This window comes from Triturus cristatus, chromosome 3_2 (genome assembly GCF_964204655.1).
Source record: "Triturus cristatus chromosome 3_2, aTriCri1.1, whole genome shotgun sequence".
Classification (NCBI taxonomy): Eukaryota; Metazoa; Chordata; class Amphibia; order Caudata; family Salamandridae; genus Triturus; species Triturus cristatus.
Window position 1 is genome coordinate 868,163,230 of NC_140584.1, and position 26,694 is coordinate 868,189,923.

Consider the following 26,694-nt stretch of genomic DNA (forward strand, 5'->3'; position numbering starts at 1 on the left):
TGGTGAAAGCCTGTCAAGGCATCATTTAAAAATATACTGAGATTCAAGAAGGATTAAAAACCTGTTTGGCAACATGCAATTTCAAGTGTTCAACATCTCACTGGCTGTTGCATGTATAGTCAAAAGTGCATCAAGTGTCCGGCGAAAAGTGGGAGGTAACCATGCAAAAAGAGGCACTTTACTACAGTAGAGGATTCAACTTCCCAGAGCACGTTCCCTTCCGAAACTTGGGAAGAAGAGATTTTCTTCCTCCAGCCTGGCATTGCGATCGGTGAATACCTCATGTTTATTGGGCCATTTCCCCCATTCTCTTTGGGAGACCATTGCGCAATTGCTGCCACAACTCCAGGAGGAGGCCCGGGCTGTGCTCTCCCAGGTAGTTAAGGATGGGAGACATGCAGCAAAATTCACCATCAGGTGTGGACTTGATACAACTGATTCGGTGGGTAGAGCAATTTCAGAGACGGTCGCCCTATGGCGCCACACCTGGCTTAGAACTTCTGGCTTTTCAGATGATGTCCAGGCTAATTTGATGGACATGCCCTATGATGGATCCCATCTATTTGGTAAAAAGGCAGTCTCTGCCCTGGAGCTGTTCAAGTATTCTTGTGCTATGGATAGCTCCTTGGGCCTCTCTACAACACCTTGTGTCCAGTCTAGCTTTTGCCCCTTTAGTGGCAACAGAAGGGCGGTTCAGCCGTGCCAGCCCTTTTCCAGCCACCGTCCTCCTTAAACTTGTGCGTGGACGCAGCTAATGGGTCCTAGGAATGAAAGCAAAAAGTAGTCAGCCACCCTGCCCTCGGCAGTCGCAGCCGCCAAGCACTCCTAGTCTGACTCTCTCTGCAAGGCCATGCTACTCCATTGGGAGGGAGAATCCATCATCATCATCTCCCCTACTGGAGGTCTGTAACATCGGAAAAGCTGGTCTTGGAGATCATTCAGGAGAATTATTCTCTCCTTTCTTTTCCTCCTCCTATTCCGCCACTTCAAGAACGGCTGGCGGAGGATCATTCAAAATTACTCCTAGAGGAAGTTAAAGCGCCCCTGGCCAAGGGTGCTATAGAGATGGTCCCGGTTTCAGAAGTAGGCATCTGATAGAGACTTCTAGCTGCAGATTCCTTACCTTTGAATTTCCCAGGCGTCAGGCTGGATCTGGAAACTTTTGCTGAGCAATATCCCTTACGTGCGACGTCGGGTGGCTCCATTCTGTACCGCGTGTCGACGATGACGTTAGAAGCATCGGTTATGACATCGCGGTGCCTACACAGGCGCGCAGATCTCAGTTATTTTCTTTCCGCGCCAGTTAAGCACCAATCGGGGAAGAGCTACCCCTCTGCTGCTTTTTGTCAGGCTTTTTCTCGACTTTTGTCGAAATTTTTGACTACTTTGTGTGCGAGGGATGTCGGGTAGGAAGACCGGTTTTAAACCGTGTGGGACTTGTTCCCACACGATGTCGGTTACTGATCCCCACCGCGTATGTCTGTGGTGTCTTGAACGCGACCACGATTCAAAGTCGTGTTCAGACTGCCGAGCGATGGCTCCGAAGATCTTGGAGGAGCGGGCATTGAAGTTGCTCCCAGCCCGGCAATCAACACTGTTGACCGAGTCTCCGAGGAGGTCACGTTCCCGTTCGAAGAAGAGGAGGTTGCAGGATCGCTCCCGGAGCCCTAAGTCCTCTTCCTCCCATTAGAGGTCATCTGGACACTCGGGAAGAGGCACAAGAAGAAGAAGTCATCGTCCAAGTGGACTTCGACTTCACCTCAACTGGCGTCTGTCGTCAAAAGAGGTAAGGAGCATAGACGCTCTAGGCACGGTTCTGCGGAGCCAGAGTCGACTCCCGCTCAAATGAAGTATGTTTAAGAAGCCATTGCACCGCATATTTGAGCGGAACAAACCTGTTGGTGAGGCCTCTGGCCCCCCGGGGTCAGATGGGACACCAACTGATTCGACTTTGTCAGCTTTGGCCACAGCGCGGGTGGGGCCTCTGGTTTGATCTTGGATCCGGTTTGACGCCGGTCGTACCAATGCGACCTTCCCTGGTGTCAAACCCAAAGTCGGTGCCAGCGGCATCACCGACGGCTGTCGGTGGCGCAAGCCCCATCCTCATCCCCAACGACATGGAGCCGGAATGGCGTTTTTCAATGCCAATTCCGTTGTCGACAGAACCCAGAGTTTCTATGTTGTTGCCTGAGCACTTTGTGGACGTGCTAGGCTCAGGAGAGGAATGGGAGAAGTCTGGAGACCCTTTAGAGAAGATCTCTCCGAGGAGACAATGGACTGGTATGGGGTACCTGGGGAAGCCAGTGGTGTGGATACTTCCCCAGACTCTGGCATGCTGTCTCCACCTACAGTGGCTACGGAGGAGGGGGCGTCCTATGCTATGGTGGTTTAGAGGGCAGCTGAGGTCCTTGGACTAGAACGGCCCTCATTGCAGGTCAGGACTAATCGCCTGACCGAAGTGCTTCAACCTCGGGATTCCACCTCTGAACCCCTTTTGCCCTTTAATGAGGCACTTACGGACATCCTACTAGGATCTTGGTCCAAGCCTAGCACAGGGGTTCCTGTGAACAGGACTATTGCACGTCGCCATCGCCCAGCACTGGGCGACCCAAACTTCCTCCGCCAACACCCCACCTCAGAAAGTTTGGTGACGCAGGCCTCTACTTTCCAGGCTGCTTTCCTACCGCCCCTCCGGATAGGGAATCCAAGAGACTGGACTCATTGAGGAAGATGATGTTTTCCAACTCCAGTCTGGCATTGCGGTCGGTGAATACTGCATGCTTATTAGGCCGTTTCTCCAACTCTCTTTGGGAGACGGTTGTACAGGTGCTGCCACAAGTCCCAGAGGAGGCCCGGGCTGTCCCAGGCTGTTAAGGACGGGAGAGATGTGGCAAAATTCACCAAGGACGAGAGAGATGTGGCAAAATTCACCATTCGGTGTGGTTTGGAATCGACCGATTCACTGGGCAGGTCTATTTCAATGACAGTTGCCTTGTTTCCAAGCCTGGCTTCGTACTTCTGGCTTCTCGGGGGATGTCCAAGCCAATTTGATGGACATGCCCTTTGATGGAACATGCCTTTTTTGGGGGAAGGCTTACTCGGCCCTGGTCAGGTTCAAGAACTCTCGAGCTACGGCCAGTTCTTTGGGCTTCTCCTCCACTCCTCGTGGCCAGTCTTCCTTTCGCTCTTTTCGGGGCAACGGAAGGGGTTTCCAGCCACGTCAGCCCAATCCTAGCCATCGTCCCGCACAGACTACCCAAGCCCTGCGTGGACACAAGACATTGTGTCCTCGGAATGGAGGTCAGAAGTCATCCGCCCCACTGCCCCCAGCAGCTGCAACCTCCAAGCACTCCTAGGCTGATTCTGCAGGACCACACTTCTCCAGTGGGTGGGAGAATTCGTCATCATCACCCCTGCTGGAGATCTATAACAACAGACAAGTGGGTCTTGCAGATCGTACAGGAGGGCTATTCTCTTCCTGTACTTTCTTTTCGGCTGGCCGAGGATCACTTAAAGCTGGTCCAAGAGGAAGTTACGGCTCTTATGGCCAAAGGAGCTATAGAAAGGGTTCCAGTTTCAGAAGTAGGCAGTGGCTGTTGTTCCCGCTACTTTCTGAGTCCAAAGAAGAACAATGGGCTTCTGCCCATTTTGGATCTTCGGACCATCAATGTCTTCCTCAAAAATTGGATGGTAGCGCTGGACCTGCAGGATGCCTATTTTCACATTCCCATCCTACCAGGCCACAGGTGTTACCTGCATTTCAATGTAGGCCACGAGCAATTCCAGTTTACAGTGCTCCCCTTTGGCCTTACCCATGTCCCTCAGGTGTTCACCAAGGTGGTGGCGGTGGTTGCACCCTATCTGCACAGGTTAGGGGTTTGAGTCTTCCCCTACCTTGATGACTGGTTGTTGAAGGCGTTCTCGCCCCAGGAAGTAGTCTCCCACCTTCAGACTACGGCGGACCTCCTCCATTTGCTGGGGTTCTCTATAAACGTGCCGAAGTCACACCTAACTTCTTCTCAGACGCTCTCTTTCATCGGAGCTGTTCTCAACACAGTCTTATCCTCCGGAGCAGCGAGTCCAGGATATTCCGGTTATGAATCCAGTGTTTTAGCCTCTATCTTGGATTTCGGTGATGTTGATGCTGAGGCTGTTGGGCCTCATGGCCTCCTGCATTCTGTTGAAAAAGTATGCCAGGTGGCGTATGCGGGCTCTTCAGTGGGACCTGAAGTTCCAGTGGGTGCAGCATCTGGAAAATCTCACTGACATGGTCCAGATTTTTGTAGTAACTGTGAGAGGTCTGCAATGGTGATTAATGACTGTGATTGGGTCGAAGGCAGAACCCTCTCCCTTCCCCAACTAGATCACACAATGATGACAGATGTGTCACTCTTGGGATGGGTCGGCCATCTGGGAGAGCTGAAGATCAGGGGACACTGGTCTCCGGCGGAGTCAGGGTTCCACATCAATTTGTGGGATTCAGTTGGCATTAAATGCATTTCTTCCCTCTGTCCAGGGGAAGTTAGTGCAGGTGTTCACGGACATCACCGCTGCCATGTGGTACTTCAATAAGCAGGGCATGGTGGGTTCGGGGACATGGCTGGGACAGCAGGGCATAACCCTGGTTGTTCAACACATGGCAGATTCTCTGAACGCCAGGGCGGACAAACTCAGCCGTCGATGCCTAGCATATCAGGAATGGCATCTCCAGTCGGAGGTGGCGCAAGGTCTCTTTCAGATCTATTCACCTACCAATAGAACGCGCAATGTCAGCAGATTTGCGTGCTGCAGTTTCCCAGGTGGTTCTCGCTCGGTGATGCTTTTCGTCGCAAGTGGAGCTCAGGACTGTTGTTCAAATTTCCACCCATACCACTTCTGCTCAGAGTTCTGTAGAAGATCAGGAATGACTGGGCCAAAGTCATTCTTGTGGCTCCAGACTGGCCAAGGAGAGAGTGGTATCCATAGCTTCTGAAGATGAGCATCGATACTACGTTCAGGCTGCCCCATCGGGAGGATCTTCTGTTACAGCATTAGGGGAGGGTCCTCAACCCAAACCTGTCAACTCTTTGCCTCCATGAGTGGAGTTTGAGCGGCGGCAGGAGACTCAGAAAATCTGTGGACCCAAGGAACCACCCAAGTTAAGTTCCCAGGAACCCCATGGAGGCCGTGTGCAGAGTGGAAACACAGCCGCGTACTTAATAGAGTTCAACAGGAAAGAGGCAGTTTTGAAAAATGATTCTTCCTAGTGGACGCTAAAGGAACCCTGTGGAAGACTGAAGGTTGGAAAGTCACCCCACCCGTAGATACCCAAGGAACCAGGATACCTACACCTTGGAAGTCAGGTGGATAGGTGCGAAGTGTAGTAGGAAACCGATGTAGACCACAAAGGAATCTTCAGAAAAGATGCCACTGGTGAAGACTGCAAGATTCCGATGGAATCAGAGGGTGGATTCTTGAAGAGGAGAACCTGCAAGCAGAGGGTACAGAGTCTGTGTGAGAAAGTGCCATCTTTCTTGCATGGTATGCCCCCACTTTTTGCTGAATTGCTGAATGTACTTTCGGAATGTGCCCTGGACTCCTGCCAATCAGGTGCCCAGGGCCTATGTTCCTTCCCTAAAACACACAAAACCTAAATTGGCAAACCCTGGCCACATGTCAGCCCCTGGTAAATGGTACCCTAGGTACCCAGGGCCTTGTGACCAGGGAAAGCCTCTAAGGGCTGCAGCACTCATTGTGCCACCCTTAGAGGCCCTGTACCCTTACACACACACACTGCCTTTGCAGGCTGGGTGCAAAACAAAACAAAGTTGACATGGCACACATCCCTGTGTGCCATGCCCATCACCTACACTGCCATGGCATACATCAGCCACCCCTCTAGCTGGGTGCCTTATGCCAATGGTGTGGGCACAGGAGCAGGAGCCCTGTGCCCTTACAGTACCCAGGTCCATTCCTGAGCACTGTAAGTGCAGTGCTGCCATTTAAGAGTACATGGTGCTGGGAGCTCATCAAACACGAACTCCACAGCACCAAAATGGCAAGACTGAGAAGTTTGGTATCAAACTTCTCAGCACATTAAACCCACACTGATGCCAGTGTGGGATTTAATGTACCAAGCACCCTAGAGGGCATCTTAGAGATGCCCCCTTAAACCTAACCTACAACCCACGTCTGCTCTGAGGCTGCCTGGGCTGCCACACAGCAGACATGTTGCTGGACCCCTGGGTGGGAGAGCCCCTGCTCTCCTGGGCCTGCAACAATGCACATCCTGGGCGAGGTGCTAAATCTCCTCCCCCAGGATGGGCAGGGGGAAGCTTCAAAGGCATGCCGCCTCTGTGAGCTTCCCCAGGCCACTGCAACCCCCCACTCTGGCGGGAAGCTTGGCCGGAAACTCCAAATAAGGACAGGGGATGTGCCAGCCTGCCAACCCCACCCCTCAGGCGGGGGAGGCGAGGTGAAGCACATCTCTGGGCTCTCCCTATCTTGAAGATGGGAAGCCCTACCCTATCAGGACTAGGCTACTGCCCCCCTCCCACAGAGAGAGGCAGGATAGGGGGAGTACCCACCCCAGGACAGGGACCCATTGGTCCCTGCCCTTCACCTACCTGTAACGCCCCTAAATCTAATATTTAGGGGCACCCTGAACCTTCCTTCCCCAGATTCCAGATTTAAAAATACAAAGAAGAGCAAGAAGAAAGAAGACCTGCCCTGCAGCTGCTAAGAAGAGGAAGACACCAACTGCTTTGGCCCCAGCCCTACCGCCTGTCGACCCTCGAACCTGCTCCTGCTCCAACCCGGCATCTCTTGTGGCCAGCAACCTCACAAACCCCGGAGGACCTGGCTACCTTTTAGCTCTAAGCCCCTGGGACTCCCATGAGTAGAGGCTCTACTCAAAACCTACCTCTAATCCCTGGCAGCAGCCCGGAACCGCGAACCCAGCGCACACTGCACCAGCCAAGCCTGGCCAGTGCCGGAGTGAACAAAGACCACGAGGACGACCCCACGGTAACTGTGACCCCGGGTCCGGCACCCATGGACCTCCCTCGACACTCCTGAAGAAGCCTGCAGCCTCAGAACAAGGTGCCCCCCAACCGCGATCAACAGAGGGTAAGATTACCCGACACCAAAAGGCACCCCTGCACGCGGCGCCCCGCGGCCCCCTGTGCCCAATCCCGGGGTACCTACCTATCCTCCAACTACCCAACTTACCTCTCGAAGTGGTGGTGGCACCTGAAGAATCCTCGTCCCCGAGCTTGCAGTCTTTCTCTAATCCGGAGATTTCCCATTGAAATCCATTGAGCGCCCGAAGGCTCAAAAGCACCCTGCACCCAGCCGCCCGAGTGGCCCTGGCAGTGCAACCTCTACACCTACCTACTTCCCCACTTGCCCTGAGTAAGTGACCAGGAGCCCAGCTCCCACAGCCGCGTGGCTTGCTAGTCAGCAGCCACCAACCAAGGCCCCCCTATCCCTCATAGGATAACATTGGGCCTAACTCTCTCTGCACCCGGCCGCCCTAGAGTCGCTGAGGGTGAACCAACTGTACCTACCTGACCCTGGGGGACCCCTGAGTCTATGCCCAGAACCTCTACTCTTCCAGTCGAGTACTTACCTTTAAACCGATAACTCTATTTTCTTCATAGGGTAACATTGACTGGCTTTTTCCTGAAATTTCTTCGAAGTGTGGACTTTTCAAATCTTAAAATATTCACCAAAAATCAGCCGAGTAACGAAAACTAAAATACTCACCTGCTCTTAGGTGAGCTCCCCGTGCTGGATCTTGGTGCCCAGCACTGACTCTGAAAAATACTTACAACTGTCCTTACCAGTAACCCAATTTTCTTCCATAGGAAATCATTGACTGTTTTTCTGTGAAATTTCTTCTAAGTGTCAATTTCTGCAATCTTTAAATATTCTTTAAAAATCGTATAATATCTGAAAACGTAATTACTTACCTGTTTTGGATAAAGGTCCCAGTACTGAGTCTAGGCACCCAGTACTGGATTACAAAAGTAATGAGAACATACTTTACCTGCAACTTGAATTTTCTTCCATAGGGAATCATTGACTGTTTTCTTTGAAATATTTTCTAAGTGTCAACTTTTAAAATAGCTAAATATTGTTTAAAAATCATCACAGTAATTAAGTGGACTTTCATCACTTGATTCTAAGTACTGACCCAGGACTGAATCTAGGATCCAGTCCTGGAATTCCAAAAGTAATCCTAAAAGTAATCTGTGGCAAATAACTTGAAATTTCCATTGAGCTCAATGCATTGTTGTGTTTAAAATAGAGTTGCCTATTGCAACCACTTGTAACTGTTTACAAAAGTCAATTGCATATTGCAAAAGTATTTATGTAAAGCATCTCATTCTGAGAAAGTATATTTTAAATCCAATTGTTGGTTCTAAAATAAAACAAGCATATATTTTTTTATATATAAACCATTGGCCTAGAGTTCAGTTATTGAGTGTGTGAGACCATTTGCTGACTGAGTGTGTACAACAAATGCTTTACACTGTCCTCTGATACTGCCTTACTGCTCGACCAAGCTATCACTTTAGAGAGTAAGGTTCTATCTAACCTTAGCCTCTGTCAAACCCTTGGGGACTGTGGACTCTGTACACCCTGTACCTATTAAGGAACAGTATATACAGAGCCACTTTCTCACACTATGCCACTCGGAGGTAACCAGGAGGCATAGAAGAGCAATTGCCGCCGATGTCAGAAGGTTCAGGAGTTATGACGGTGACCTTGTTGCTGGAGCTGTGAGGATCAGGCGATGCTGAGGAAGACCAGAAGCAGTTCACGAGCTGTCCCACGTCGGAAGTCGAGAACCAGGGAGTCGGTGTCTGGCTGGAGCACAAACAAGCCTTGGCTGTTGCAACAGGCGTGGGAAGCCTCACAGGAGTGGGACGGTATGCACAGACGTGGGTCCCATGCTCTCCATGCCACTGGAGTCAAGCTATCCTTGATGATTAGGGCTGGCCTGGCCTGGCAGGTCGGGCTGGACTGTTCCCATTGGGCGCAGGGTCAAGACTGATTTGCATATGGCTGGGTCCAAACTGGAATGGCATGGTGAGCAAAAAAACGATGGATTTAGACCCAGATCTCTGTACTGGGGTGAATATATGACATTGTTCTGCATTCTTTCCATCAATTGTTCTTTTTGCAACGTTTGGACCAGCAAGGTCCAAGTGATTCACCACAAGCAGGAGAGTCAGAGCGGGCCACGAGCAAGCAGGGAAGCCCACTGAAGCAGGAGAAGACCCTCATGAGGATCTATAGTCCGAATGCACAGGAGTCTCAAAAGGACCTCAAGCAGCTCACCAAAGATAAAGTCCCACGGTGCAGAGGATACAGTGAGGACGCTGTTATTCTCAGGAAGAGATGCTGGAGCTCTTGTAGCCCGAAATTCTCTTGAGTGCAGAGGCAACAAGCCTTAGCAACAGCAAGTCGATGCAGTGGACATGGGTTCGATCCCAGCAATTCCGACGAGGTATACTGGTCTCCAAATTGCAGAGGGAAGGTCAAGCCTCGAGGGAGTTGCAGAACCACCACCTGTGTTGCTGAGCCTTACAAAGTCCGTAGGACGTCAGGAGCAGCAGACAGGTGAGCTTCGTTGTGGTGCTTGAAGATGCAGGGGAGTGACTATTTTACTCCTAGGGGGATTACTTCAGGTGTCCTTAATGCCCACAGGTCGGTTGAAGATCCCGGAAGTAGCACAGACACAGATGACGAAGAAGACTTGCAGAACATCTAGACAAGGAGTAGCATGAGTTTTCTGTCATCCAGTCTTGGTTCCAAGCAAAGTCCAAGTGTCCAGACAGTCGTGGTTTCAGACTTGAGTACTGTCCCACGACGAATCGGGGGACCCTCCCACAGGTAAGCCGTTAAATACCTTAGGAAAGGGGTTAGGACAACTCAGGGGTCCCTCCCAGAGAAGAGGCTGAACATAGGGGAGAATACTCCCATTTTCTTAGTCCAGTTTCATGCCAGAGCGAGAACCAAGGGCTCCCTGAACTGGCTGAAACTGGAGTATGCAAGCAGGGCACCAGATGTGCCCTTCAAAGCAGTCTGGTAACGCTGGCAAGTGCCCTCAGCCCAATGCACTAAGTTCTGTCTGGGAGGTGGTCACACCTCCCTTTGACAGGAAACCTATTGTACTTTCTCCTGCTCGAGCTCAGCTCCGCAGCAGCAGGGTAGAATCATGTCTGGGGTCGCAGGTTCGGCACAACCACTATATAGTTAGCCATCGCATAATGACAGATGGGCACTATATTTATCAAAATTATTGGTCGCACTTACAAAGCCTGAAGAATCGACTCCAGGGTTTGTAGGGTTTTCCTGCTCATGCAGGGGCACCCACGCACTTATAACCCAGCACCCTGCCTTCAAGATTGAAAGGCTGCCTTCAAGATTGAAAGGCTGCCTTCGGGTTGACCTATAGGTTTTAAGTGTAGTCACCCCAGATATAAGGAAACTTATATCTGTCATGAGGGGTACTAGCACCCACTCACACAGGCTGCAACGGCAGGCCTTTAGTCACAGTTTGAGTGGTCTCTCATGGGTGGTACAATGCATGCTGCAGCCCCAGGGTACCTTAGTACCATATATTAGGGACTTTAAAGGGTACATCAGTAGCCTATTGGGGAGGTACAGATGTGCTTACCATAGCTAAATTTAGCGTGAAAGCAAAGTGGCTGGGGTGCTGATTAGCAGGATCCCACTCAGACTAGTCAAAAACACACTGACACCATGCACAAAGTGCAGGGTAACCATGCTAGAAGGATCCTACCTACCTTTCTGCATACATGGTCACTTGTTTCCTCCCACGCCCTTTGTCACGCCACAGTGGGACCTTAATTTGGTCCTCACTTTTCTCATGTGTGCTCCTTTCGAGCCTTTGCTATCTTGTAAGCCTCCCTATATGATGACTTTTGTAAGTAAAGTGGTGCCTTGCACCCATGCGTCATTTCTTCCAAAGGTGTTGACCCCATTCCATCTGGTTCAATCTATTACACTGCCCACATTTTTTGCTCCTCCGCATCCCTCTACGGATGACGAGCGTCTTCACCACCTGGACCCAAATAGAGCGTTTTCTTTCTACCTTGACCGCACAAAAGAGTTCCGGGTAGACGACCAACTCTTTGTGGGCTATGTGGGAGCTAAGTAAGGTTGGGCAGTGCAAGAAAGGACCATTTCTCACTGGGTCGTTCTCTGCATTAGCATCTGCTACGTCCTGCTTAAGAGAATAACAACAAACCGGGGCAGCCCTGTAACTCAAACCTGGGGCTAATAAACAGTGTAAATGCTACAGTGGTTCAGGTTCCTAGTTCAAAAAACAAAATATTTACAACTTCAAATAATTCAGTTAGAAAATCCAATTAAAAGAAAATCATAATTCAGTACCCTGGGAAGTTATTAAAAATATATATTTTTCATTGGTGGAAAATTCAAATATACAATAATACAGAGGGTCCTCGAAGGGTTACACAAACATATGTCAATAACAAAGGACAAACTTAAGTGTAAACACAAATAATGATCATGGCAAAAAAGGGAAAAATTATATACATTGACAGGTTTGTAGGATCACAAAAAACACTATGCTTCCTCTTATTTTTTGCCTAGGAAGGCATTGACAGCGTTTCGAACATATTCAATTAACAGGTCATCATCAGGACAGAACATATAAAGAGCAACCCTCAGTCGTTCAAACAAAGCTGGTTCATCGCAAGCAACAAGAATGTGCAATTAATGCACTACAATTCATTCAAAATATTGATTGTGTAGGGCCCAACGAAATATAACATAGATTTAGGAATCTTAAAATCTTTAACTATAAAGTCCCTCGATTTTTTGGGAATGCACTGATCTAAGCAGTGGACTCTTTCTCAAGCAATTTAAATCATTTGGATTGGATCTTCGAGGGACTGGTCACCACCAGGTAATTGAGACTTTCCAAAGCCCCATTCCAGCCAAAGTCTGTCCGTCACCCTTTCTGTGGCTACAGTAGAGGCTACCAGCCTAGTCTATTTCTGCCCAATCACCATGGCCAGCAGGCTACCGAGACCGTTCGTGGCTACTGACGCGGCTTCCACAAGCCTTGTAGGATACAAGGCCAGAGATCTGCCCAGTCCGCCACATCCTCCAGACCGCTTTAATATGCCGTCTCACCATCATGGGAGAAAAAAGGGGGTTTCGTCCAAACGACGCCAGGTAGGGCGATTAAATGCAATTGTAGACGAAAAGAACCTGGCTGTCAATTTATCATGCTGCTTTTTATTGAAGCAGACTAAAGCTCTTATTCACAATACTTTATCACATTTGACATTTTCGTATAACATTTACTTCATGTATGAGTCAAATACACAACTACTGTAATACTTAAAGTGTGCCTATATAAAACAATGTGCACAGAAACATGTGTGATCATAAATCATATAGGAGTTAATAAAAGACACAATTACACCAGCAGATAGTTAACACAAATTATCTAAATCAGTTCCATAAGGCCCTATAACTTGGCAAGATTATAGGAGTCTGTTGCTACAAGGGATACATGCTACTCTATGGGGTACATATTAAGTTTGAGCCCCCTATAGAGGATAACAGAGTCTCTTGATGCCCTTTGTAGCCAAATGAGAAAGGACATGCTGACGCGTTTCCAATCCCGCGTTGTAGTCATGGGATTTTCATCAGGGCAGAAGCACGGTGTAACCTACAAATTGAAATTAATAAAACGTGTTACCTATGACGATGAAGGCCTTTTTCGTGTGGGTGTTTGTTTACCATATTTACATTGTTCAAAACAGTACCTGATATTGTAGTTCTGAGCGTTTTATACTTCTTAATTGACATGGACACTCTCAAGGACCTAGAAGAGCCAGGGCATTGGATGTCAGAACACGTTTATGAAACATTCTCTCATAAGTGTATCAGGATTTTGTGGCGTTGTTTTCTTACAATTGTTTCCTCAAAAGGAAGATGGAATTTTGAGCATCCAGGTTTATTTAGAACACGAGTCCCTCAGTGAAATTTTCACCTGCATGGGTCAGTTGCCACGCTGGCTGTAGAAAAATGAACGAAAGAAACAAAAGTGCGTTTCGTTTACTTCGCATTTTGTGTTCTGGATACATTGTATCGATTCTTCATGCACTGCGATATTAAAGATGCTAGCGCACTTACTTTAAGACGCGTATATGAGTAGCAGCCTTTGTTATGCTGTCGTGTCTTTCAATACAAATACACCGTTTTTCTGAAAGAGTAAAATAATAGTTTTGTATCTGCCGTTATGTGAAGAACGGGTAATGATTTATTACTCAACTATTGTAGAAACGCCACTTACTTTAACCTTTTTAAGGTGCCGGCTTTCCAAGCATCAGTCATCCAGCTTTTGACACTCGGTCGGAAATGATTGTGAGTGTTAGATTTAACTATATCCTGTTTGACAGGAAGTGCGAATGACATCTATTTAACTGAATTATGGGATATGTAGTTCCCGAAAATCTTCAGTTTGAATGACTAAGAAACTAGTTATTTATGAATAAGGGCAGAAGTGTGTTTAATAATGCGTGTAATCAACGTAAGCTAGGCAGTAGTCGGTATTTATTTATCCTTTCTAGCTATCTGCAAGATGAATTTGATGAGAGACTCGCTTTTTTAGTGGATGTCAGTTACAAAGGGGGCAGTCTCTTAATAAAACTGAAACATCATGCGGAAATAACATTTCTTTCAAGGGAGACATATGCATACTTGTATTGTAATTTTTGTGTGTTTTTTAAAAACAACCTTTGCTGAGCAATAATTTAGAGGATTCAGCGTAAAATTTGATGTAATTCAGATATTTCATTCAGGCCAACTGTTACGCAATTGAATTTTAAAATCAAGAACGCTTCTCTCTTTTGTAGTAATGTTTCAACACACCCACCTCTGGGTGAAGATTTAATCCCTGACAGTACAGTCCAACAAAGTCTTTTTCAGAGTGATCTTTCTCGATAAAATGCGATACCATTGGGGCTGTTAAAACTTTTTGCTTGTGCTTGATCCTAGAGTGGTGTTGGACAATCCTATGGTTAATCTGCTGTTTGTACAATTTGTGAATTCTTAGTGTACCCATTTAATGGAATTGTATGTGAATTCATTACCTTCCATGGTGTTGATACACACGGAACAAGTACCACATTTGTGGTGACCTTGCACTGGATTCAGATTCCATAAGGATCTTAAATTTGTCTCAATTTTGGAGGTTTTCAGATCGGCCTGTATAATCCGTTGGCCTATGCTTTTGTTCTTTTTCATACCGAACAGCGGTTTTTCTATGGGGCATTCAAGACCTGCAAGTAGATGCCAGTTGTTCAAAATCACCTTACGAAATTTGTGAGTGTGCGGGACAAATGTAGAAACATACAAGCTTGTCTAATGGTTATTCGGGTTTCTTGACCAATAGTTCTTCTCGCGGTGTGTACCACGCTCTCTTTTTCGCATGTTTAAGCATCTTCTTTGGGTACCCCCTTTCCTTGAGTTGTTCGCATAAGACTTCTGCATGAACCATGAAGTCTTCTTTTCGGGCACAGTTGTGCCTGATTCTCAACAGTTGACTGAACGGCAGATTGTCTTTAAGGCTTCTGGGATGAAAGTTTTGGTAGTGTAAAATAGTATTTTTATCTGTTGGTTTACGATGTAAGGTAGTGGTCAACTTCTTGTCCTGCGCAAAAACTTCTACATCCAGGAACGTAAGACGAATCTTATCTTTTGTCTGTCATGCTAAATTTAATATCTGCATGTCTGCTGTTGAGCCTCTCAAAACAAGTTAGCAGTTGATCGTCAGTGCCTTCCCACAGGCACCACAGATCATCGATATAACGATACCATGATACTATATTGGTTGTATGGATTATGACTGAAGATGAACCGGTCTTCAAACAGAGCCATTAAGAGGTCTGCCATCTCTGGGGCGTAGGGACACCCCATGGCAGTCCCCTTGACCTGCACGAAGAACGTGTCCTCAAATTTGAAATAGTTCCTTTTCAAGGCTATTCTGGCCAAATCCAGTATACAGTCATTTGTAACCCTGTGAGGTTTTGGTCGTGTTTCAAGAAAAAACTCTATGGACTCCAAGCCTTCCTCTTGTGGGATTTGAGTATATAATGAATTAACATCAAATGAGACCATTCATTGATGATTAGAGTCAAACGGATGGCCTTCGATTATATTGATACCACCATCATGGGCACCTGGGTCGGCCATAGGATCCAGCACCACCTACCTCTAGGGCAGTCAATAACCTCTTGACAACTGGGTCCTCTAAATAGTTCCGCTGGATTACGCCCTTCCATTCATAGAAACCCCACCGCCCATGCCACCATCTTTGGATAAGCTGACGGAGAACAACCTCTCCCTATTGCGTCAGGAAGTACAAGCTTTTCTGAGCTATTGAGAGGGCGCCAACATCAGAAGTAGGTCATTGTTGCTATTTCCGCTACTTTCTGGTGCTGAAGGACGGAGGCCTCTTGCTCAAACTGGACTTACGCTCTCTGAACAACTTCCTGAAAAAAGAGAGATTCAAAATGCTCATGTTGTCTCTTGTCCCGTCTACCCTGGAGACTGGATGGTGGCACTGGACTTGCAGGACAAATATTTCTATATTCCTGTCCTGCTAGCCCACAGGCATTACCTGCAGGGTGAGCCACAAGCACTTTCAGTTGCTGTGCTCCCCTTTGGCCATACCAGCAGGGTGTTTACAAATGTGATGGGGGTGATTGCAACCCACCTACAGATGTCAGAGGTTCTAGTCTTCCTATATCTCAACGACTAGCTTTTTAAACGGGCTCACCCCAGTCAATCGTCGCATACTGCCAGACTGTGACAGACGTCTTGTATTCGCTAGGGTTCACTTAAAAAAACAAAAAAAAAGCACGTTTAATGATTGTTTCCTTTAACATTCGTTGCCTATAAGGCAGTGGAAGGTTATACATAATATGTCACAACAGCTTAAACAGTATTACTTTTTCCACATCTGTTATGTATATGTAGCAGCTGACAGTTTCAATCAACATTACAAACTAGAGTAAAAACTTGCATACAGTCATCAAGTGCCATGTGGGTTTGTTGAACGGACCAATGGGCAGGTTACGACTGCGTATTCAGCGTGTTGTGATTTATCGGGAAGTGGGCTGTATCTCTGAGTCATTTATATTAATGCATGGGAGGCATTAGTCGATGGCATAGTCATTTCGGTGCACGGGTATATCAAGACAGTGCTTTTCGCCCTGTTTTGGAGTGGGTGGGGGTGGGGGGAATAGGTGTGAGAGTATAGGGATGGAAAGATGTAGAGTGCCGAAACATGTCAGCCCGTCTGAGGACCTTGCTGGGATTCACAGTTAACATGCTGAAGGCACACCTGACTCCCTGTCCAATGCTCACTTTCATGGGAGCCATTCTGGACACAGTGTAGTTCTGTGAATACCTGGAGCTCGAATTCCGGGATATTCAGGTTATTATTCTGAGGTTTCAGCCTCCTGGATTTCGGTGAGAGTGACTGAGGCTGCTAGGTCTCATGTCCTCCTGCATCCTGCTGGTAAAGCATGGTGGCTGGCATATATGTGGGCTCTGCAGTGGAACATGAAATTCCAGTGGGTGCAGCATCAGGTGAATCTCTCCGATCTGGTCCAGATATCAGAGGGAACTGCAAAAGCCCTACAGTGGTGGCTGATTAGCTGCGATTGGGTCAGCCGCAGACCCCTCTCACTTCCTCAACCCAGACTTCATGATGGTGACAGATGCATCCCTTCTGGGTTGGGGCAGCCATTTGGGAGAGTTGGAGATCAGAGGAGTCTGAGCTCCACATCAACTTGTTTAGCGTTAGGAGCAATTAGCATAGATTTGAAAGCCTTTCTACCTTCCATCAAGGGAGGGTGGTTAAGTGTTCAGACAGCACTGCCGTGTGGTACCACAACAAGCAGGACTGGGTGGGGCCATGGACCCTGTATAAAGAAGCTCTTCGTTTCTGAAAATAGCTGGAAGGTCATTTTCCTGGACATACAACACCTGGAGGGCTCTCTGTACGCCAGGGCGTACAAACTAAGCTGTTGATTCCTTGCGGATCACAAATGGCATCTTCATCTGTAGGTGGTGCAAGGTCTCTTCTGCGATTGGGGAGAACCTTGGTTAGAACTATTTAGTAACGCAGAGCACACGCAGATTCAGCACTTCTATATGTTTGAGTTTCCAAGGCATCTCTCACTTGGAATTGTATTTATTCTCGAGTGTGGCTCAGGACTTCTCTGCACTTTCTCACCGATACCATTCCTGCCCCGAGTTCTGAAGAAGAACAGGATGAACCCGGCCCAAGTCATCCTTCTGGCTCCAGATTAGGCACAGAGAGAATGGAGCAACTGTTGTAGGAGGCTGGCTTAGTAAATGGTGCACACTTAATCAAGTGATGCACCTTGCACTAATGCAGGCAGCCCATATGGATATTTTAGTGGTCTTTGCTAACCATAGAAAGCTCTCCAAGTAGTAGATGTGGAGAGTAGCCTTCAGGATTATCGTGAAGGAGTGTAAAGCAGCTTGTTTTACCAACTTTAATCAGTAGTGAAAGTTAAATGAAAACGAACCACACAGTGTTTATATAAAAATAAGTCTATTTATTACACAACACTCACTAACACATTGTTATAGTTCCTACCCGGAGATATCAACACCTTACACAAGAATACTCTGAATTAACCAGGTAAGTAGCACAAATATACACTGGTCTCCTAGGGGAGACCAAACCATATATTAAGAAAGTGGAATGCGAACTGCAAAGGAGAAAGGAACCTGGACCAGAGGACTCAGAGAAGCTGGATACACAAGAAACCACCCAAGGAAAGTACCAAGGAACCCCACGGAGGCTGTGTGCAGAGTGGAAACAGACGTGTGCCCAATAGAAGTCACTAGAGAATTGCAGTCTTAAAGAAGGACCCTTCCCGGAGGGCCACAAAGAAATCCTTTGAAAGACAGAAGGTTGTAGAGCCACCCCACCCGTGGATGCCCCAGGAACCAGGTTACCTGCACCAGGGAAGCCGGGTGCATAGGGGTGAAGTGACACCAGAACCTATCATAAACAACAACGAAGATGTCTGTGGAGAAGACTGTGAAGGGAGTGCGGTGGAACCAAAGGGTGGATTCTTGGAGTGCAGAACCTGCAAGCAGAGGGGATAGAGTCTATGCCACTCGCAGGTGAACAGGAGGCACTGAAGCACAATGCCCACCGATGTCGAGAGGTTCAGAAGAGACGACAGTCACCTTGTCGCTGCAGCTGTGAGGACCAGGAGACACTGAGGAAGGAGCTGTGCACGAGCCTCCCCACGTCAGATGTCAGTGTCTAGGTGGTCGGTGTCCGGCGGAGCACCAACAAGCCTTGGTAGCCGCAGCTGGCGTGGAGAACCAAAGGAATAAATGTTGGGACCAGCAAGGTCCAAGGGACTCACTAAGTACACAAGAGTCAGAGCAGGCCCCGAGCAAGCAGGGAAGCCCAGTGAAGCAAAGGAAGACACTAGAGAGGACCCAGAGGCCGATTGCACAGGAATGGCAAGAGGACCTCAAGCAGCTCACCAAAGTCAGAGGCACACAGTGCAGGGAGGACTCTTCTTCAGGAAGTGAGGTGCTAGAGCCTGGAGCTTGTTTTAACCTGGACATCTCTGGAGTGCAGAGCCAAAAAGCCTTTGCAACGGCTGGTAGACGCATAGGGGCTCAGTCCCAGCAGCCCCAACGAGGGATACTGTCATCCAAAGTGCAGGTAAGATAGGTCAGGCCTCTAGGGAGCCACATCACTACCACCTGTGTTGCTGAGCCTAGGGATATCCGTGGGACGTCAAGAGCAGCAGACGGGTCAGCTTTGTTGCTGTGCCTGCAGATGCAGGAGAGTGACACCTTTACTCCAAGGGAGATTTCTACGGGTGTCCTTGATGCCCACAGGTCTTTTGGAGAACCTGGATGAAGCACAGACCCAGATGACGCAGTAGACCTGAAGAACAGCAAGACCAGGAGCAGCATGAGCCTTCCTAGGTGCAGTCTCTGTTCCAGTCGAATTCCAGACATAGACGTAGTTTCAGGGTTGAGTCTGGTCCTACAACGAATCTGAGGACCCTCCCTCAGGGGAGTCCTTAAATACCCTAAGGAAAAGGTTGGGACGACTCTAGGGGGGTTCTTCCCAGAGGAGGTGCTGGACAGAGGGGAGGGTACTCCCCTGTCCTTTGTCCAGTTTCGTGCCAGAGCAGGAACCAAGTGCTCGTGAACTGGTCAAACCGGAGTATTCAAGGAGGGCACCAAATGTGCTCTTCAAAGCAGTCCGATGGCGCTGCAAAACACTCCCAGCCCAATACACTGGTAGGTGGTCACGCCTCACTGTGACTGGAAACCTATTGTTCCCCTGCTCAAGCTCAGCAGCAGGAGGGCAGAATCATATCCGTGGTCGGCAGCAGCACTAGCTTGATGGTAGACCCTGAAAGGCTGTTACTGGTAATACAGGGGGGGAGGGATTGCATGCACTGCAGGGATCCCTAGGGGATCCCCCAGTGCATTGGATCATACTTCAAGCACCGGAACTAGTGTTGGGGTATGATTCCAACATGTTGGATACCAAAAATGATCTGGTTCCGACCAGCCACTATATAGTTAGACATCTCGAATGACTGATATCCACTATATACCTTTAGTATTAAATCAATTTTTATTGGCCGTCTCGATTTCATTTTTGAGTGTTTCCACTTTATTGCCTCTGTGAGTACAACAAATGCTTAGCACTACCTTCTGATAAGCCTAACTGCTCACACACACTACAACAAAATAGTGCGTTACTATTATCTACTTCTGCCTCTGTAAACCGATATGGGTCTCTCCGACCTCTCTGCACAGTGTACCCCATTGTGGTGCACCACATAGAGAGGTGGGTTTCCTACACTGGTTAACCACATCTGCCAGCGAGGACTCAAGACCCTCTCTGTACCTCACCACGTCTCACTCCCTGCTGCTCCTCCGCGCGTCATGCTTGAGTGGCTATTCAGAACTTGAGGAATCCACCAGAAATATTGTTACCCTCTTCCATAAGGGCACACTACTGACAGATAATCTACGCACAGCATGTGAATCTAGATTAAGGTGCGTGCCCAAAGAAAATAGTTAGTTACTAACCCGTAACAATGGCTTTGCTACTTGAAAGGTTTCTAGCTTAACATGTAACCGTCTGCCTCTTAGTTGAAGGGAGGTAGTGGTCAATAGAAAAAATCAATCTATAATGTAAGTTGCACACTGTGACTTGGAATTTGTGAGTTTATGGTTGCTGTTAAAGTGATCCAACTGGTAATGCCCTACCAGAACCAGCCTGTTTTTTCTTTTTTTTACTTTTTGTGATGATTTTTCGGTAATTTTATGACAGTGGTGTTATTGTGATACTCTGTAACATCTTTGTTAAATTATTTATGAAGTAAACTATTAAAAATATGATGCCAATTAAACAATGTTTTAGTTCCTTTTATGTTCAGGAATATCTAAAGCTTTTAAAATGGTTTACAAAGGTAGCTCTAATATATGTGTTTTTCCACTGTGCACACCATTTAATTTTCTTTGCTTTGCATTTCTGTGTTTATTTCAGGAGCTGAATAAGCGTCAGACGCAGAAGGATTTGGAACATGCTATGTTGCTGAGACAGCATGAGTCCATGCAGGAGCTGGAGTTTCGCCACCTCAACACCATACAGAGAATGCGTTGTGAGTTAATAAAGCTTCAGCACCAGACAGAGCTCACCAATCAGATGGAGTATAACAAACGCCGGGAAAGAGAGCTGAGACGCAAGCATGTAATGGAGGTTCGACAGCAGCCGAAAAGCCTCAAGGTAGCCTTTCATAGAATGCATATTTGTGCTTTTAATGGGAAGCCAATTACATATTTACTATCTTTAGTATTATCCATCCACTGCTGACCCTATCCTTTATTAAAATAGCTTCTGCAGATTTACAGACTTGAGGCTGAAGTATGTGGTTCTTGTATTGTCTCACATTTCTAGTCTCTCTAAATCATGGAAAGGCCCTACAACAGACCTTGATAACTGTTCAAAATAACCTCACCTCGATGGGGTCTCCCATAGCATGTGTTTGTGTGTATGTAAAAAATGTGTGTGTGTATATACATGGATATGAGCAGCCGCTGAGTGGATGGCCTTAAGCCCCACCTCACATTGGCATTTAGATTCTCCAAGAAGGTAAATGTGTCTCCATGACAAATACTTCTGATGGATACATCTGCTAGTGCATTCCTCACCTTGTGAATATCTCCTGCGCCAGCAACATTCGGAAACTTTTGTAGCAGTCCACGCCGATGAGGTCGAAGACGACGTCACAGAGACACGGCTCCGCTCGCGACTCCGCTGACGTCACCGGCTCCATAAGAAGACCTCGTCGGCGTGATGTGAGTTCCCTTTTTTTCACGCCGTCGACGCCAACGGATTTCGGGAATCTCTATCTGTAGCTTTACTGTTACTTTCCTTTCTACTGCTTCTCTTTGTCTTCTTCTGTAGAAATGTCAACGAAGAAGTCAGGATTTAAACCCTGTCATGAGTGTAGGAAGCATATGTCCATTACGGATCCACATGACGACTGCGTATGGTGCCTGTCATCGGACCATGATGTCGAGGGATGTTCTTGCTGCCGCAAGATGAGTTCCAAGGCTCTCAAGGAGAGGGAGGCAAAGCTATTCATCGCGAGGATGAAGAAAGAGAAAAGAGGCCGGAGAAAATCGAGGTCAAAGTCAAGATCGAAGTCGACTTCGGGGCATGCTTCCAAATCCAGGAAGCACAAGAAGAAGAGGAGGCATTCCTCTCGGCGTCACTCGGATAAGAATGCGGCTCCGAGATCGACGTCACCCTCCCGACGCCGAAAGGACTTTGTGTCTCCCCCGTCTGTTCCGGATTCACCTGTTGGCCTGTCTTCACCTGTGGCTTCACCGGAACATTCTCCGGCTCTGGCCCCGGCTCCATCTCCAACGCCGGCTCCGGCTCCGGCTTCGTCCCCGGCTCCGATTGAGGAGCTTCCAGTTCCGGGTGAGCCTTCGGCCCCGCAGATTCCACCGTCTGCGCCGGTCGGCCCGAGTCCGGTGATGCCTAAACAGTATCCTGCATTCCCAGGACCAGGTCAGGACCCTACACATTATTTTAATGCGATGTATAGAGTCTTCTCCAGAGCCATGTACCCCTCTGGAGCACCTTCGGATCCTATGGGTCCTATGGCTTTAAGTTTGGGAGTCCCTCAAGCCTATCCTCAGGCTCCCTTCATGCCATTTTGTCTGGCGATGCCGTCTTGGCATCTACCGGCGCCGAGGACTTCGACGCCGCTCCCTTCTTTACCGGCGCCGACTCGACCTCGCTCGACGCCGGCTGCTCCTGTGGACCCGCGTGCGACACCGGCACAGTCTGATTCGATCACTGTGCCGCTGACGCCGGTTGTGAGAACTAGATCTAGGAGGGAGGCTCAGAGGATACTGGATGAGCAAAGTAACCTTATGGAGGAGGTAGAAGAAGGGGAACTCATGGAGTAGGACAATGTTTTTGAGGAGTTGAAGGAGGCTAGTGGCCTGGACTTGTCACCCGAATGGGAGATTTCTCCTCCTTCTGATGTCCCTTCGAAGGATGTGGCTTCATACCATGCCGTTATAAGAAAAGCGGCTGAACTTTTAGATCTGCAGCTACCGTCTGCTGAATTCAAGCCGAACATTTTAACGGAAGTTCTGCACTCTCCTTCTGCTGTTTCTAAAACTCTTCTTCCTTTTAACGATGCCATCTTAGAGCCAGTGATGGAGGTGTGGCGTAAGCCCTTTTCTGCTCCGGCAGTTTCAAAAGTCGTCGCCAGGAGGTATCGGGCAGCTCCGGGAGACCCGGAATTTTTAACATCTCACCTGTCTCTTGAGAGTCTGGTTGTTCAGGCTGCATGTTCAAGAAAATCTTCGGGTTCATATCCCCAGGTCCCGAGTGATAGGGATGCAAAAAAACTGGATCAGTCGGCCAAGAAGGTCTTTTCTTCGGCCAGCATGGCTCTTAAATCAACAAATGCTACCTGTCTCTTGGGACGTTATGTACATGCTCTCAGCTAAACAACTAGCCCCGAAGCTATCGGAGGAGGATAGGGTTGGCTTTAATGAGATCCTTTCGAATGCCCAGGCGGCGGCGCATCAGGTGATCCAGAGTGGATTGGACACTGCTGACTCTGTGGCAAGAGTCATGGGATCATCTGTTGCCACTAGGAGAGGTGCGTGGCTGAAATCAAAGGAATTTTCCCCTGATGTCCAATCAACGCTCTTGGACTTGCCTTTTGATGGCTCTGGTCTTTTTGGCAAGAAAGCGGATGCTGCGCTGGAAAGATTTAAGGAGAGTAAGGCCACGGCTAAATCGTTGGGCCTTCAAACTCAGCCAAGGGGCTCTTTCAAGAGGTACAGGGGCTTCGGAAGGTCTACCTTTCGTTCATACGGACAGCCACAGCGGGAACAGCAGCAGAGCACTCTGTATAAGGGGTACAGTGGCAGAATCAGGGGTCGCACTCGTGGCCGACAGCTCTCCTCCTCCTCCTCCTCCTCCTCCTCTTCTTCAGCCCCTCCCACCACCGCAAAGCAGCCCTAGATCCACCATTCTGGATCATGTTGGTCCTGTGGGGGGGCCGGCTTACCCATTTTCTACAAGATTGGGAATCTGTTACTACAGACCTTTGGGTTCTAGATCTTGTAGAAAATGGGTACGCACTTCCCTTTCGGGAATTCCCTCCAAATTATCCTCCTTGTCAAAGGGCTTGCTCAGAGAACCACTGTCTTGTCCTACAGGAGGAAGTCCAGAAGTTACTAGAGAAAGGTGTGATAGAGGTGGTTCCAGAGCAGGAGTGGGGTCAGGGATGCTACTCCTGGTATTTTCTGATTCCGAGTCCGATATTGGACCTCAGGATCTTGAATCTTTATCTGAAGCAAGAGAAGTCCAAGATGCTCACCCTTGCGCAGGTTCTTCAAGCGCTGAATCAGGAGGACTGGATGGTGTCGATCGACTTGCAGGATGACTATTTTCACATCCCCATCCTGAAGTCGCACAGGAAGTATATCCGGTTTACGGTAGGGTCGCCGCATTATCAGTTTGCGGTCCTTCCGTTTGGTCTTACTACTGCACCTCGAGTCTTCACGAAGGTGATGGCTGTGGTGGCAGCCCATCTCAGAAGGTCGAGGATTTCAGTTTTCCCCTATCTGGACGACTGGCTGATCAAAGCGGAGTTGCCAGAGAAGGTGCTTCATCATCTGCAGGATACAACTCGGCTGTTGTACAAATTAGGTTTCTCGATAAACGTGCCCAAATCTCACCTGGTGCCCTCTCAGCGCAACCTGTTCATTGGTGCGGTACTGGACACTACTGTGTGTCGAGCATTCCCACCTCCACAGAGGATTCTCGACATACAGGAATTGATTCCTTTGTTTTACGATGGAGCGGTCATTCGAGTCCTGAAGGTCCTTCGCCTGCTCGGTCTGTTTGCTTCCTGCATTCTGTTGGTCAACCATGCACGCTGGCACATGAGGGCGCTCCAGTGGTGCCTCCGCAGGCAGTGGTATCAGCGCAAAGGAGATCTCAGAGAGTCTGTGAGGATCTCCAGAGAAGCTGCGGCGGATCTGTCTTGGTGGAGCGTGGAGGGCAATCTGTCTCAGAAAGCCCTTTCATCTACCTCCATCGGTGGCCACAGTAAAAACGGATGCATCCACTTTAGGGTGGGGTGCTCATCTGGGGGATCTGGATATCAATCTTCTGGAATTGCGGGCGATACGTTTGGCGCTCAAGGCCTTCCTCCCTTCCCTTCGCGGTCAGTCGGTTCAAGTCCTTACGGACAACACTACCGCGATGTGGTATGTCAAAAAGCAGGGAGGAGTGGGGTCGCAGTGTCTCTGCAGAGAGGCTCTGCGTCTCTGGTCCTGGGCTCAGGATCATCAGATTTGTCTGATGGCAAATCATCTGGCCGGAGTTCTGAACTTGCGTGCAGACAGTGTCAGTCGGCAGTTCTCCGCCGACCATGAGTGGAGGCTTCATCCGGAGGTGGTTTGTCACGTCTTTCGGATGTGGGGAACTCCTCGGGTGGACCTGTTTGCCACTCACGAGAACGCTCACTGCCCGTCATTCTGCAGTCTCCAGTATCCGATGCAAGGAGCTTTGGGGGACGCGTTTCAGTTGAGATGGGACTCGCATCTTACTTCCTCCCATACCCTTAATTCCTCGGGTTCTGAGGAAGATTCGCCAAGACCGGGCCCAAGTCATATTGATCGCCCCGGATTGGCCAAGAAGGGTGTGGTATACAGATCTTCTCCACCTCTCCTCGTGCCCTCCGCTCCATCTCCCTCTCCGGGGAGACCTCCTCTCGCAGTCGGAGGGGCAAGTTCTACACCCCCACCTCCAGAGCTTACACCTTCATGCCTGGAGATTGAACGGGGCAACCTGAATTCTTTTTCTCTCCTGCCAGATGTGGTAGATGTAATTTTGTCTGCCAGACGTCATTCCACCAAATCTGTCTATTCCTATAGTCAATCAATCAATCAATGACACTTATAAAGCGCGCTACATACCCGTAGGGTCTCAAGGCGCTGGGGGGGGGGGTGCCGCTACTGCTCGAACAGCCAGGTCTTCAGCTTCTTCCTGAAGGAGAGGTGGTCTTGGGTCAGGCGCAGGTCGGTCGGGAGGGAGTTCCAGGTCTTGGCGGCCAGGTAGGAGAAGGACCTTCCTCCTGTAGTCGCTCTTCGGATGCGGGGGACGGCGGCGAGGGCGTGGTTGGCTGATCGGAGGTGGCGTTTGGGAGCGTAGAAGTTGACTCGGCTGTTGAGGTAGCTCGGGCCTTGGTCGTGTAGGGCTTTGTGTGCGTGGGTGAGGAGGCGGAAGGTGATTCTTTTGTTGACGGGGAGCCAGTGAAGGTCTCTCAGATGTCCGGAGATGTGGCTGGTTCGTGGGATGTCGAGGATGAGTCTGGCTGAGGCGTTCTGGATCCGCTAGAGTCTCTTCTGGAGCTTGGCGGTGGTACCGGCGTAGAGGACGTTGCCGTAGTCCAGTCGGCTGGTGACGAGGGCCTGGGTGACGGTTTTCCTGGTCTCGGTGGGGATCCACCAGAAGATCTTCCGTAGCATGCGTAGGATGTTGAAGCACGCCGAGGAGACGTTGTTGACTTGCCTGGTCATGGAGAGGGAGGAGTCCAGGATGAAGCCCAGGTTGCGTGCATGGTCTGTCGGTTTGGGTACGGTGCCCAGGGCGGGAGGCCACCAGGAGTCGTCCCAGGCGGAGGGTGAGGGGCCCAGGATGAGGACCTCCGTCTTGTCCGAGTTCAGTTTCAGGCGGCTGGTCGTCATCCACTCGGCTACCTCTTTCATCCCTTCGTGCAGGTTGGCTCTGGCGGCGGTGGGGTCGTTGGTCAGGGAGAGGATCAGCTGGGTGTCGTCGGCGTAGGAGATTATGCTGAGGTTGTGTTTGCGTACGATGGCCGCGAGGGGGCTCATGTAGACGTTGAAGAGGGTGGGGCTCAGAGATGATCCTTGAGGGACGCCGCAGATGACTTCGGAGGCCTCTGACTTGTACGGTGGTAGGCGGACTCTCTGTGTTCTTCCGTCGAGGAAGGAGATGATCCATTCCAGCGCCTTGTCCTGGATTCCGATGTTGCT

The 26,694-nt window shown here is 49.0% G+C and overlaps 1 protein-coding gene across 4 annotated transcripts in view; it reads left to right on the forward strand.

The window, feature by feature from the left end:
* TAOK1 (TAO kinase 1) overlaps nucleotides 1–26,694 on the forward strand; it is a 1,366,047-nt gene that overhangs the window by 1,194,612 nt on the left and 144,741 nt on the right. For all 4 annotated transcript variants that reach the window (XM_085649205.1, XM_085649204.1, XM_085649206.1 and 1 more), the window contains exon 17: nucleotides 20,639–20,878. In XM_085649205.1, the coding sequence (XP_085505331.1) occupies nucleotides 20,639–20,878 (240 nt within the window). The remainder of the gene's footprint in view (nucleotides 1–20,638; nucleotides 20,879–26,694) is intronic.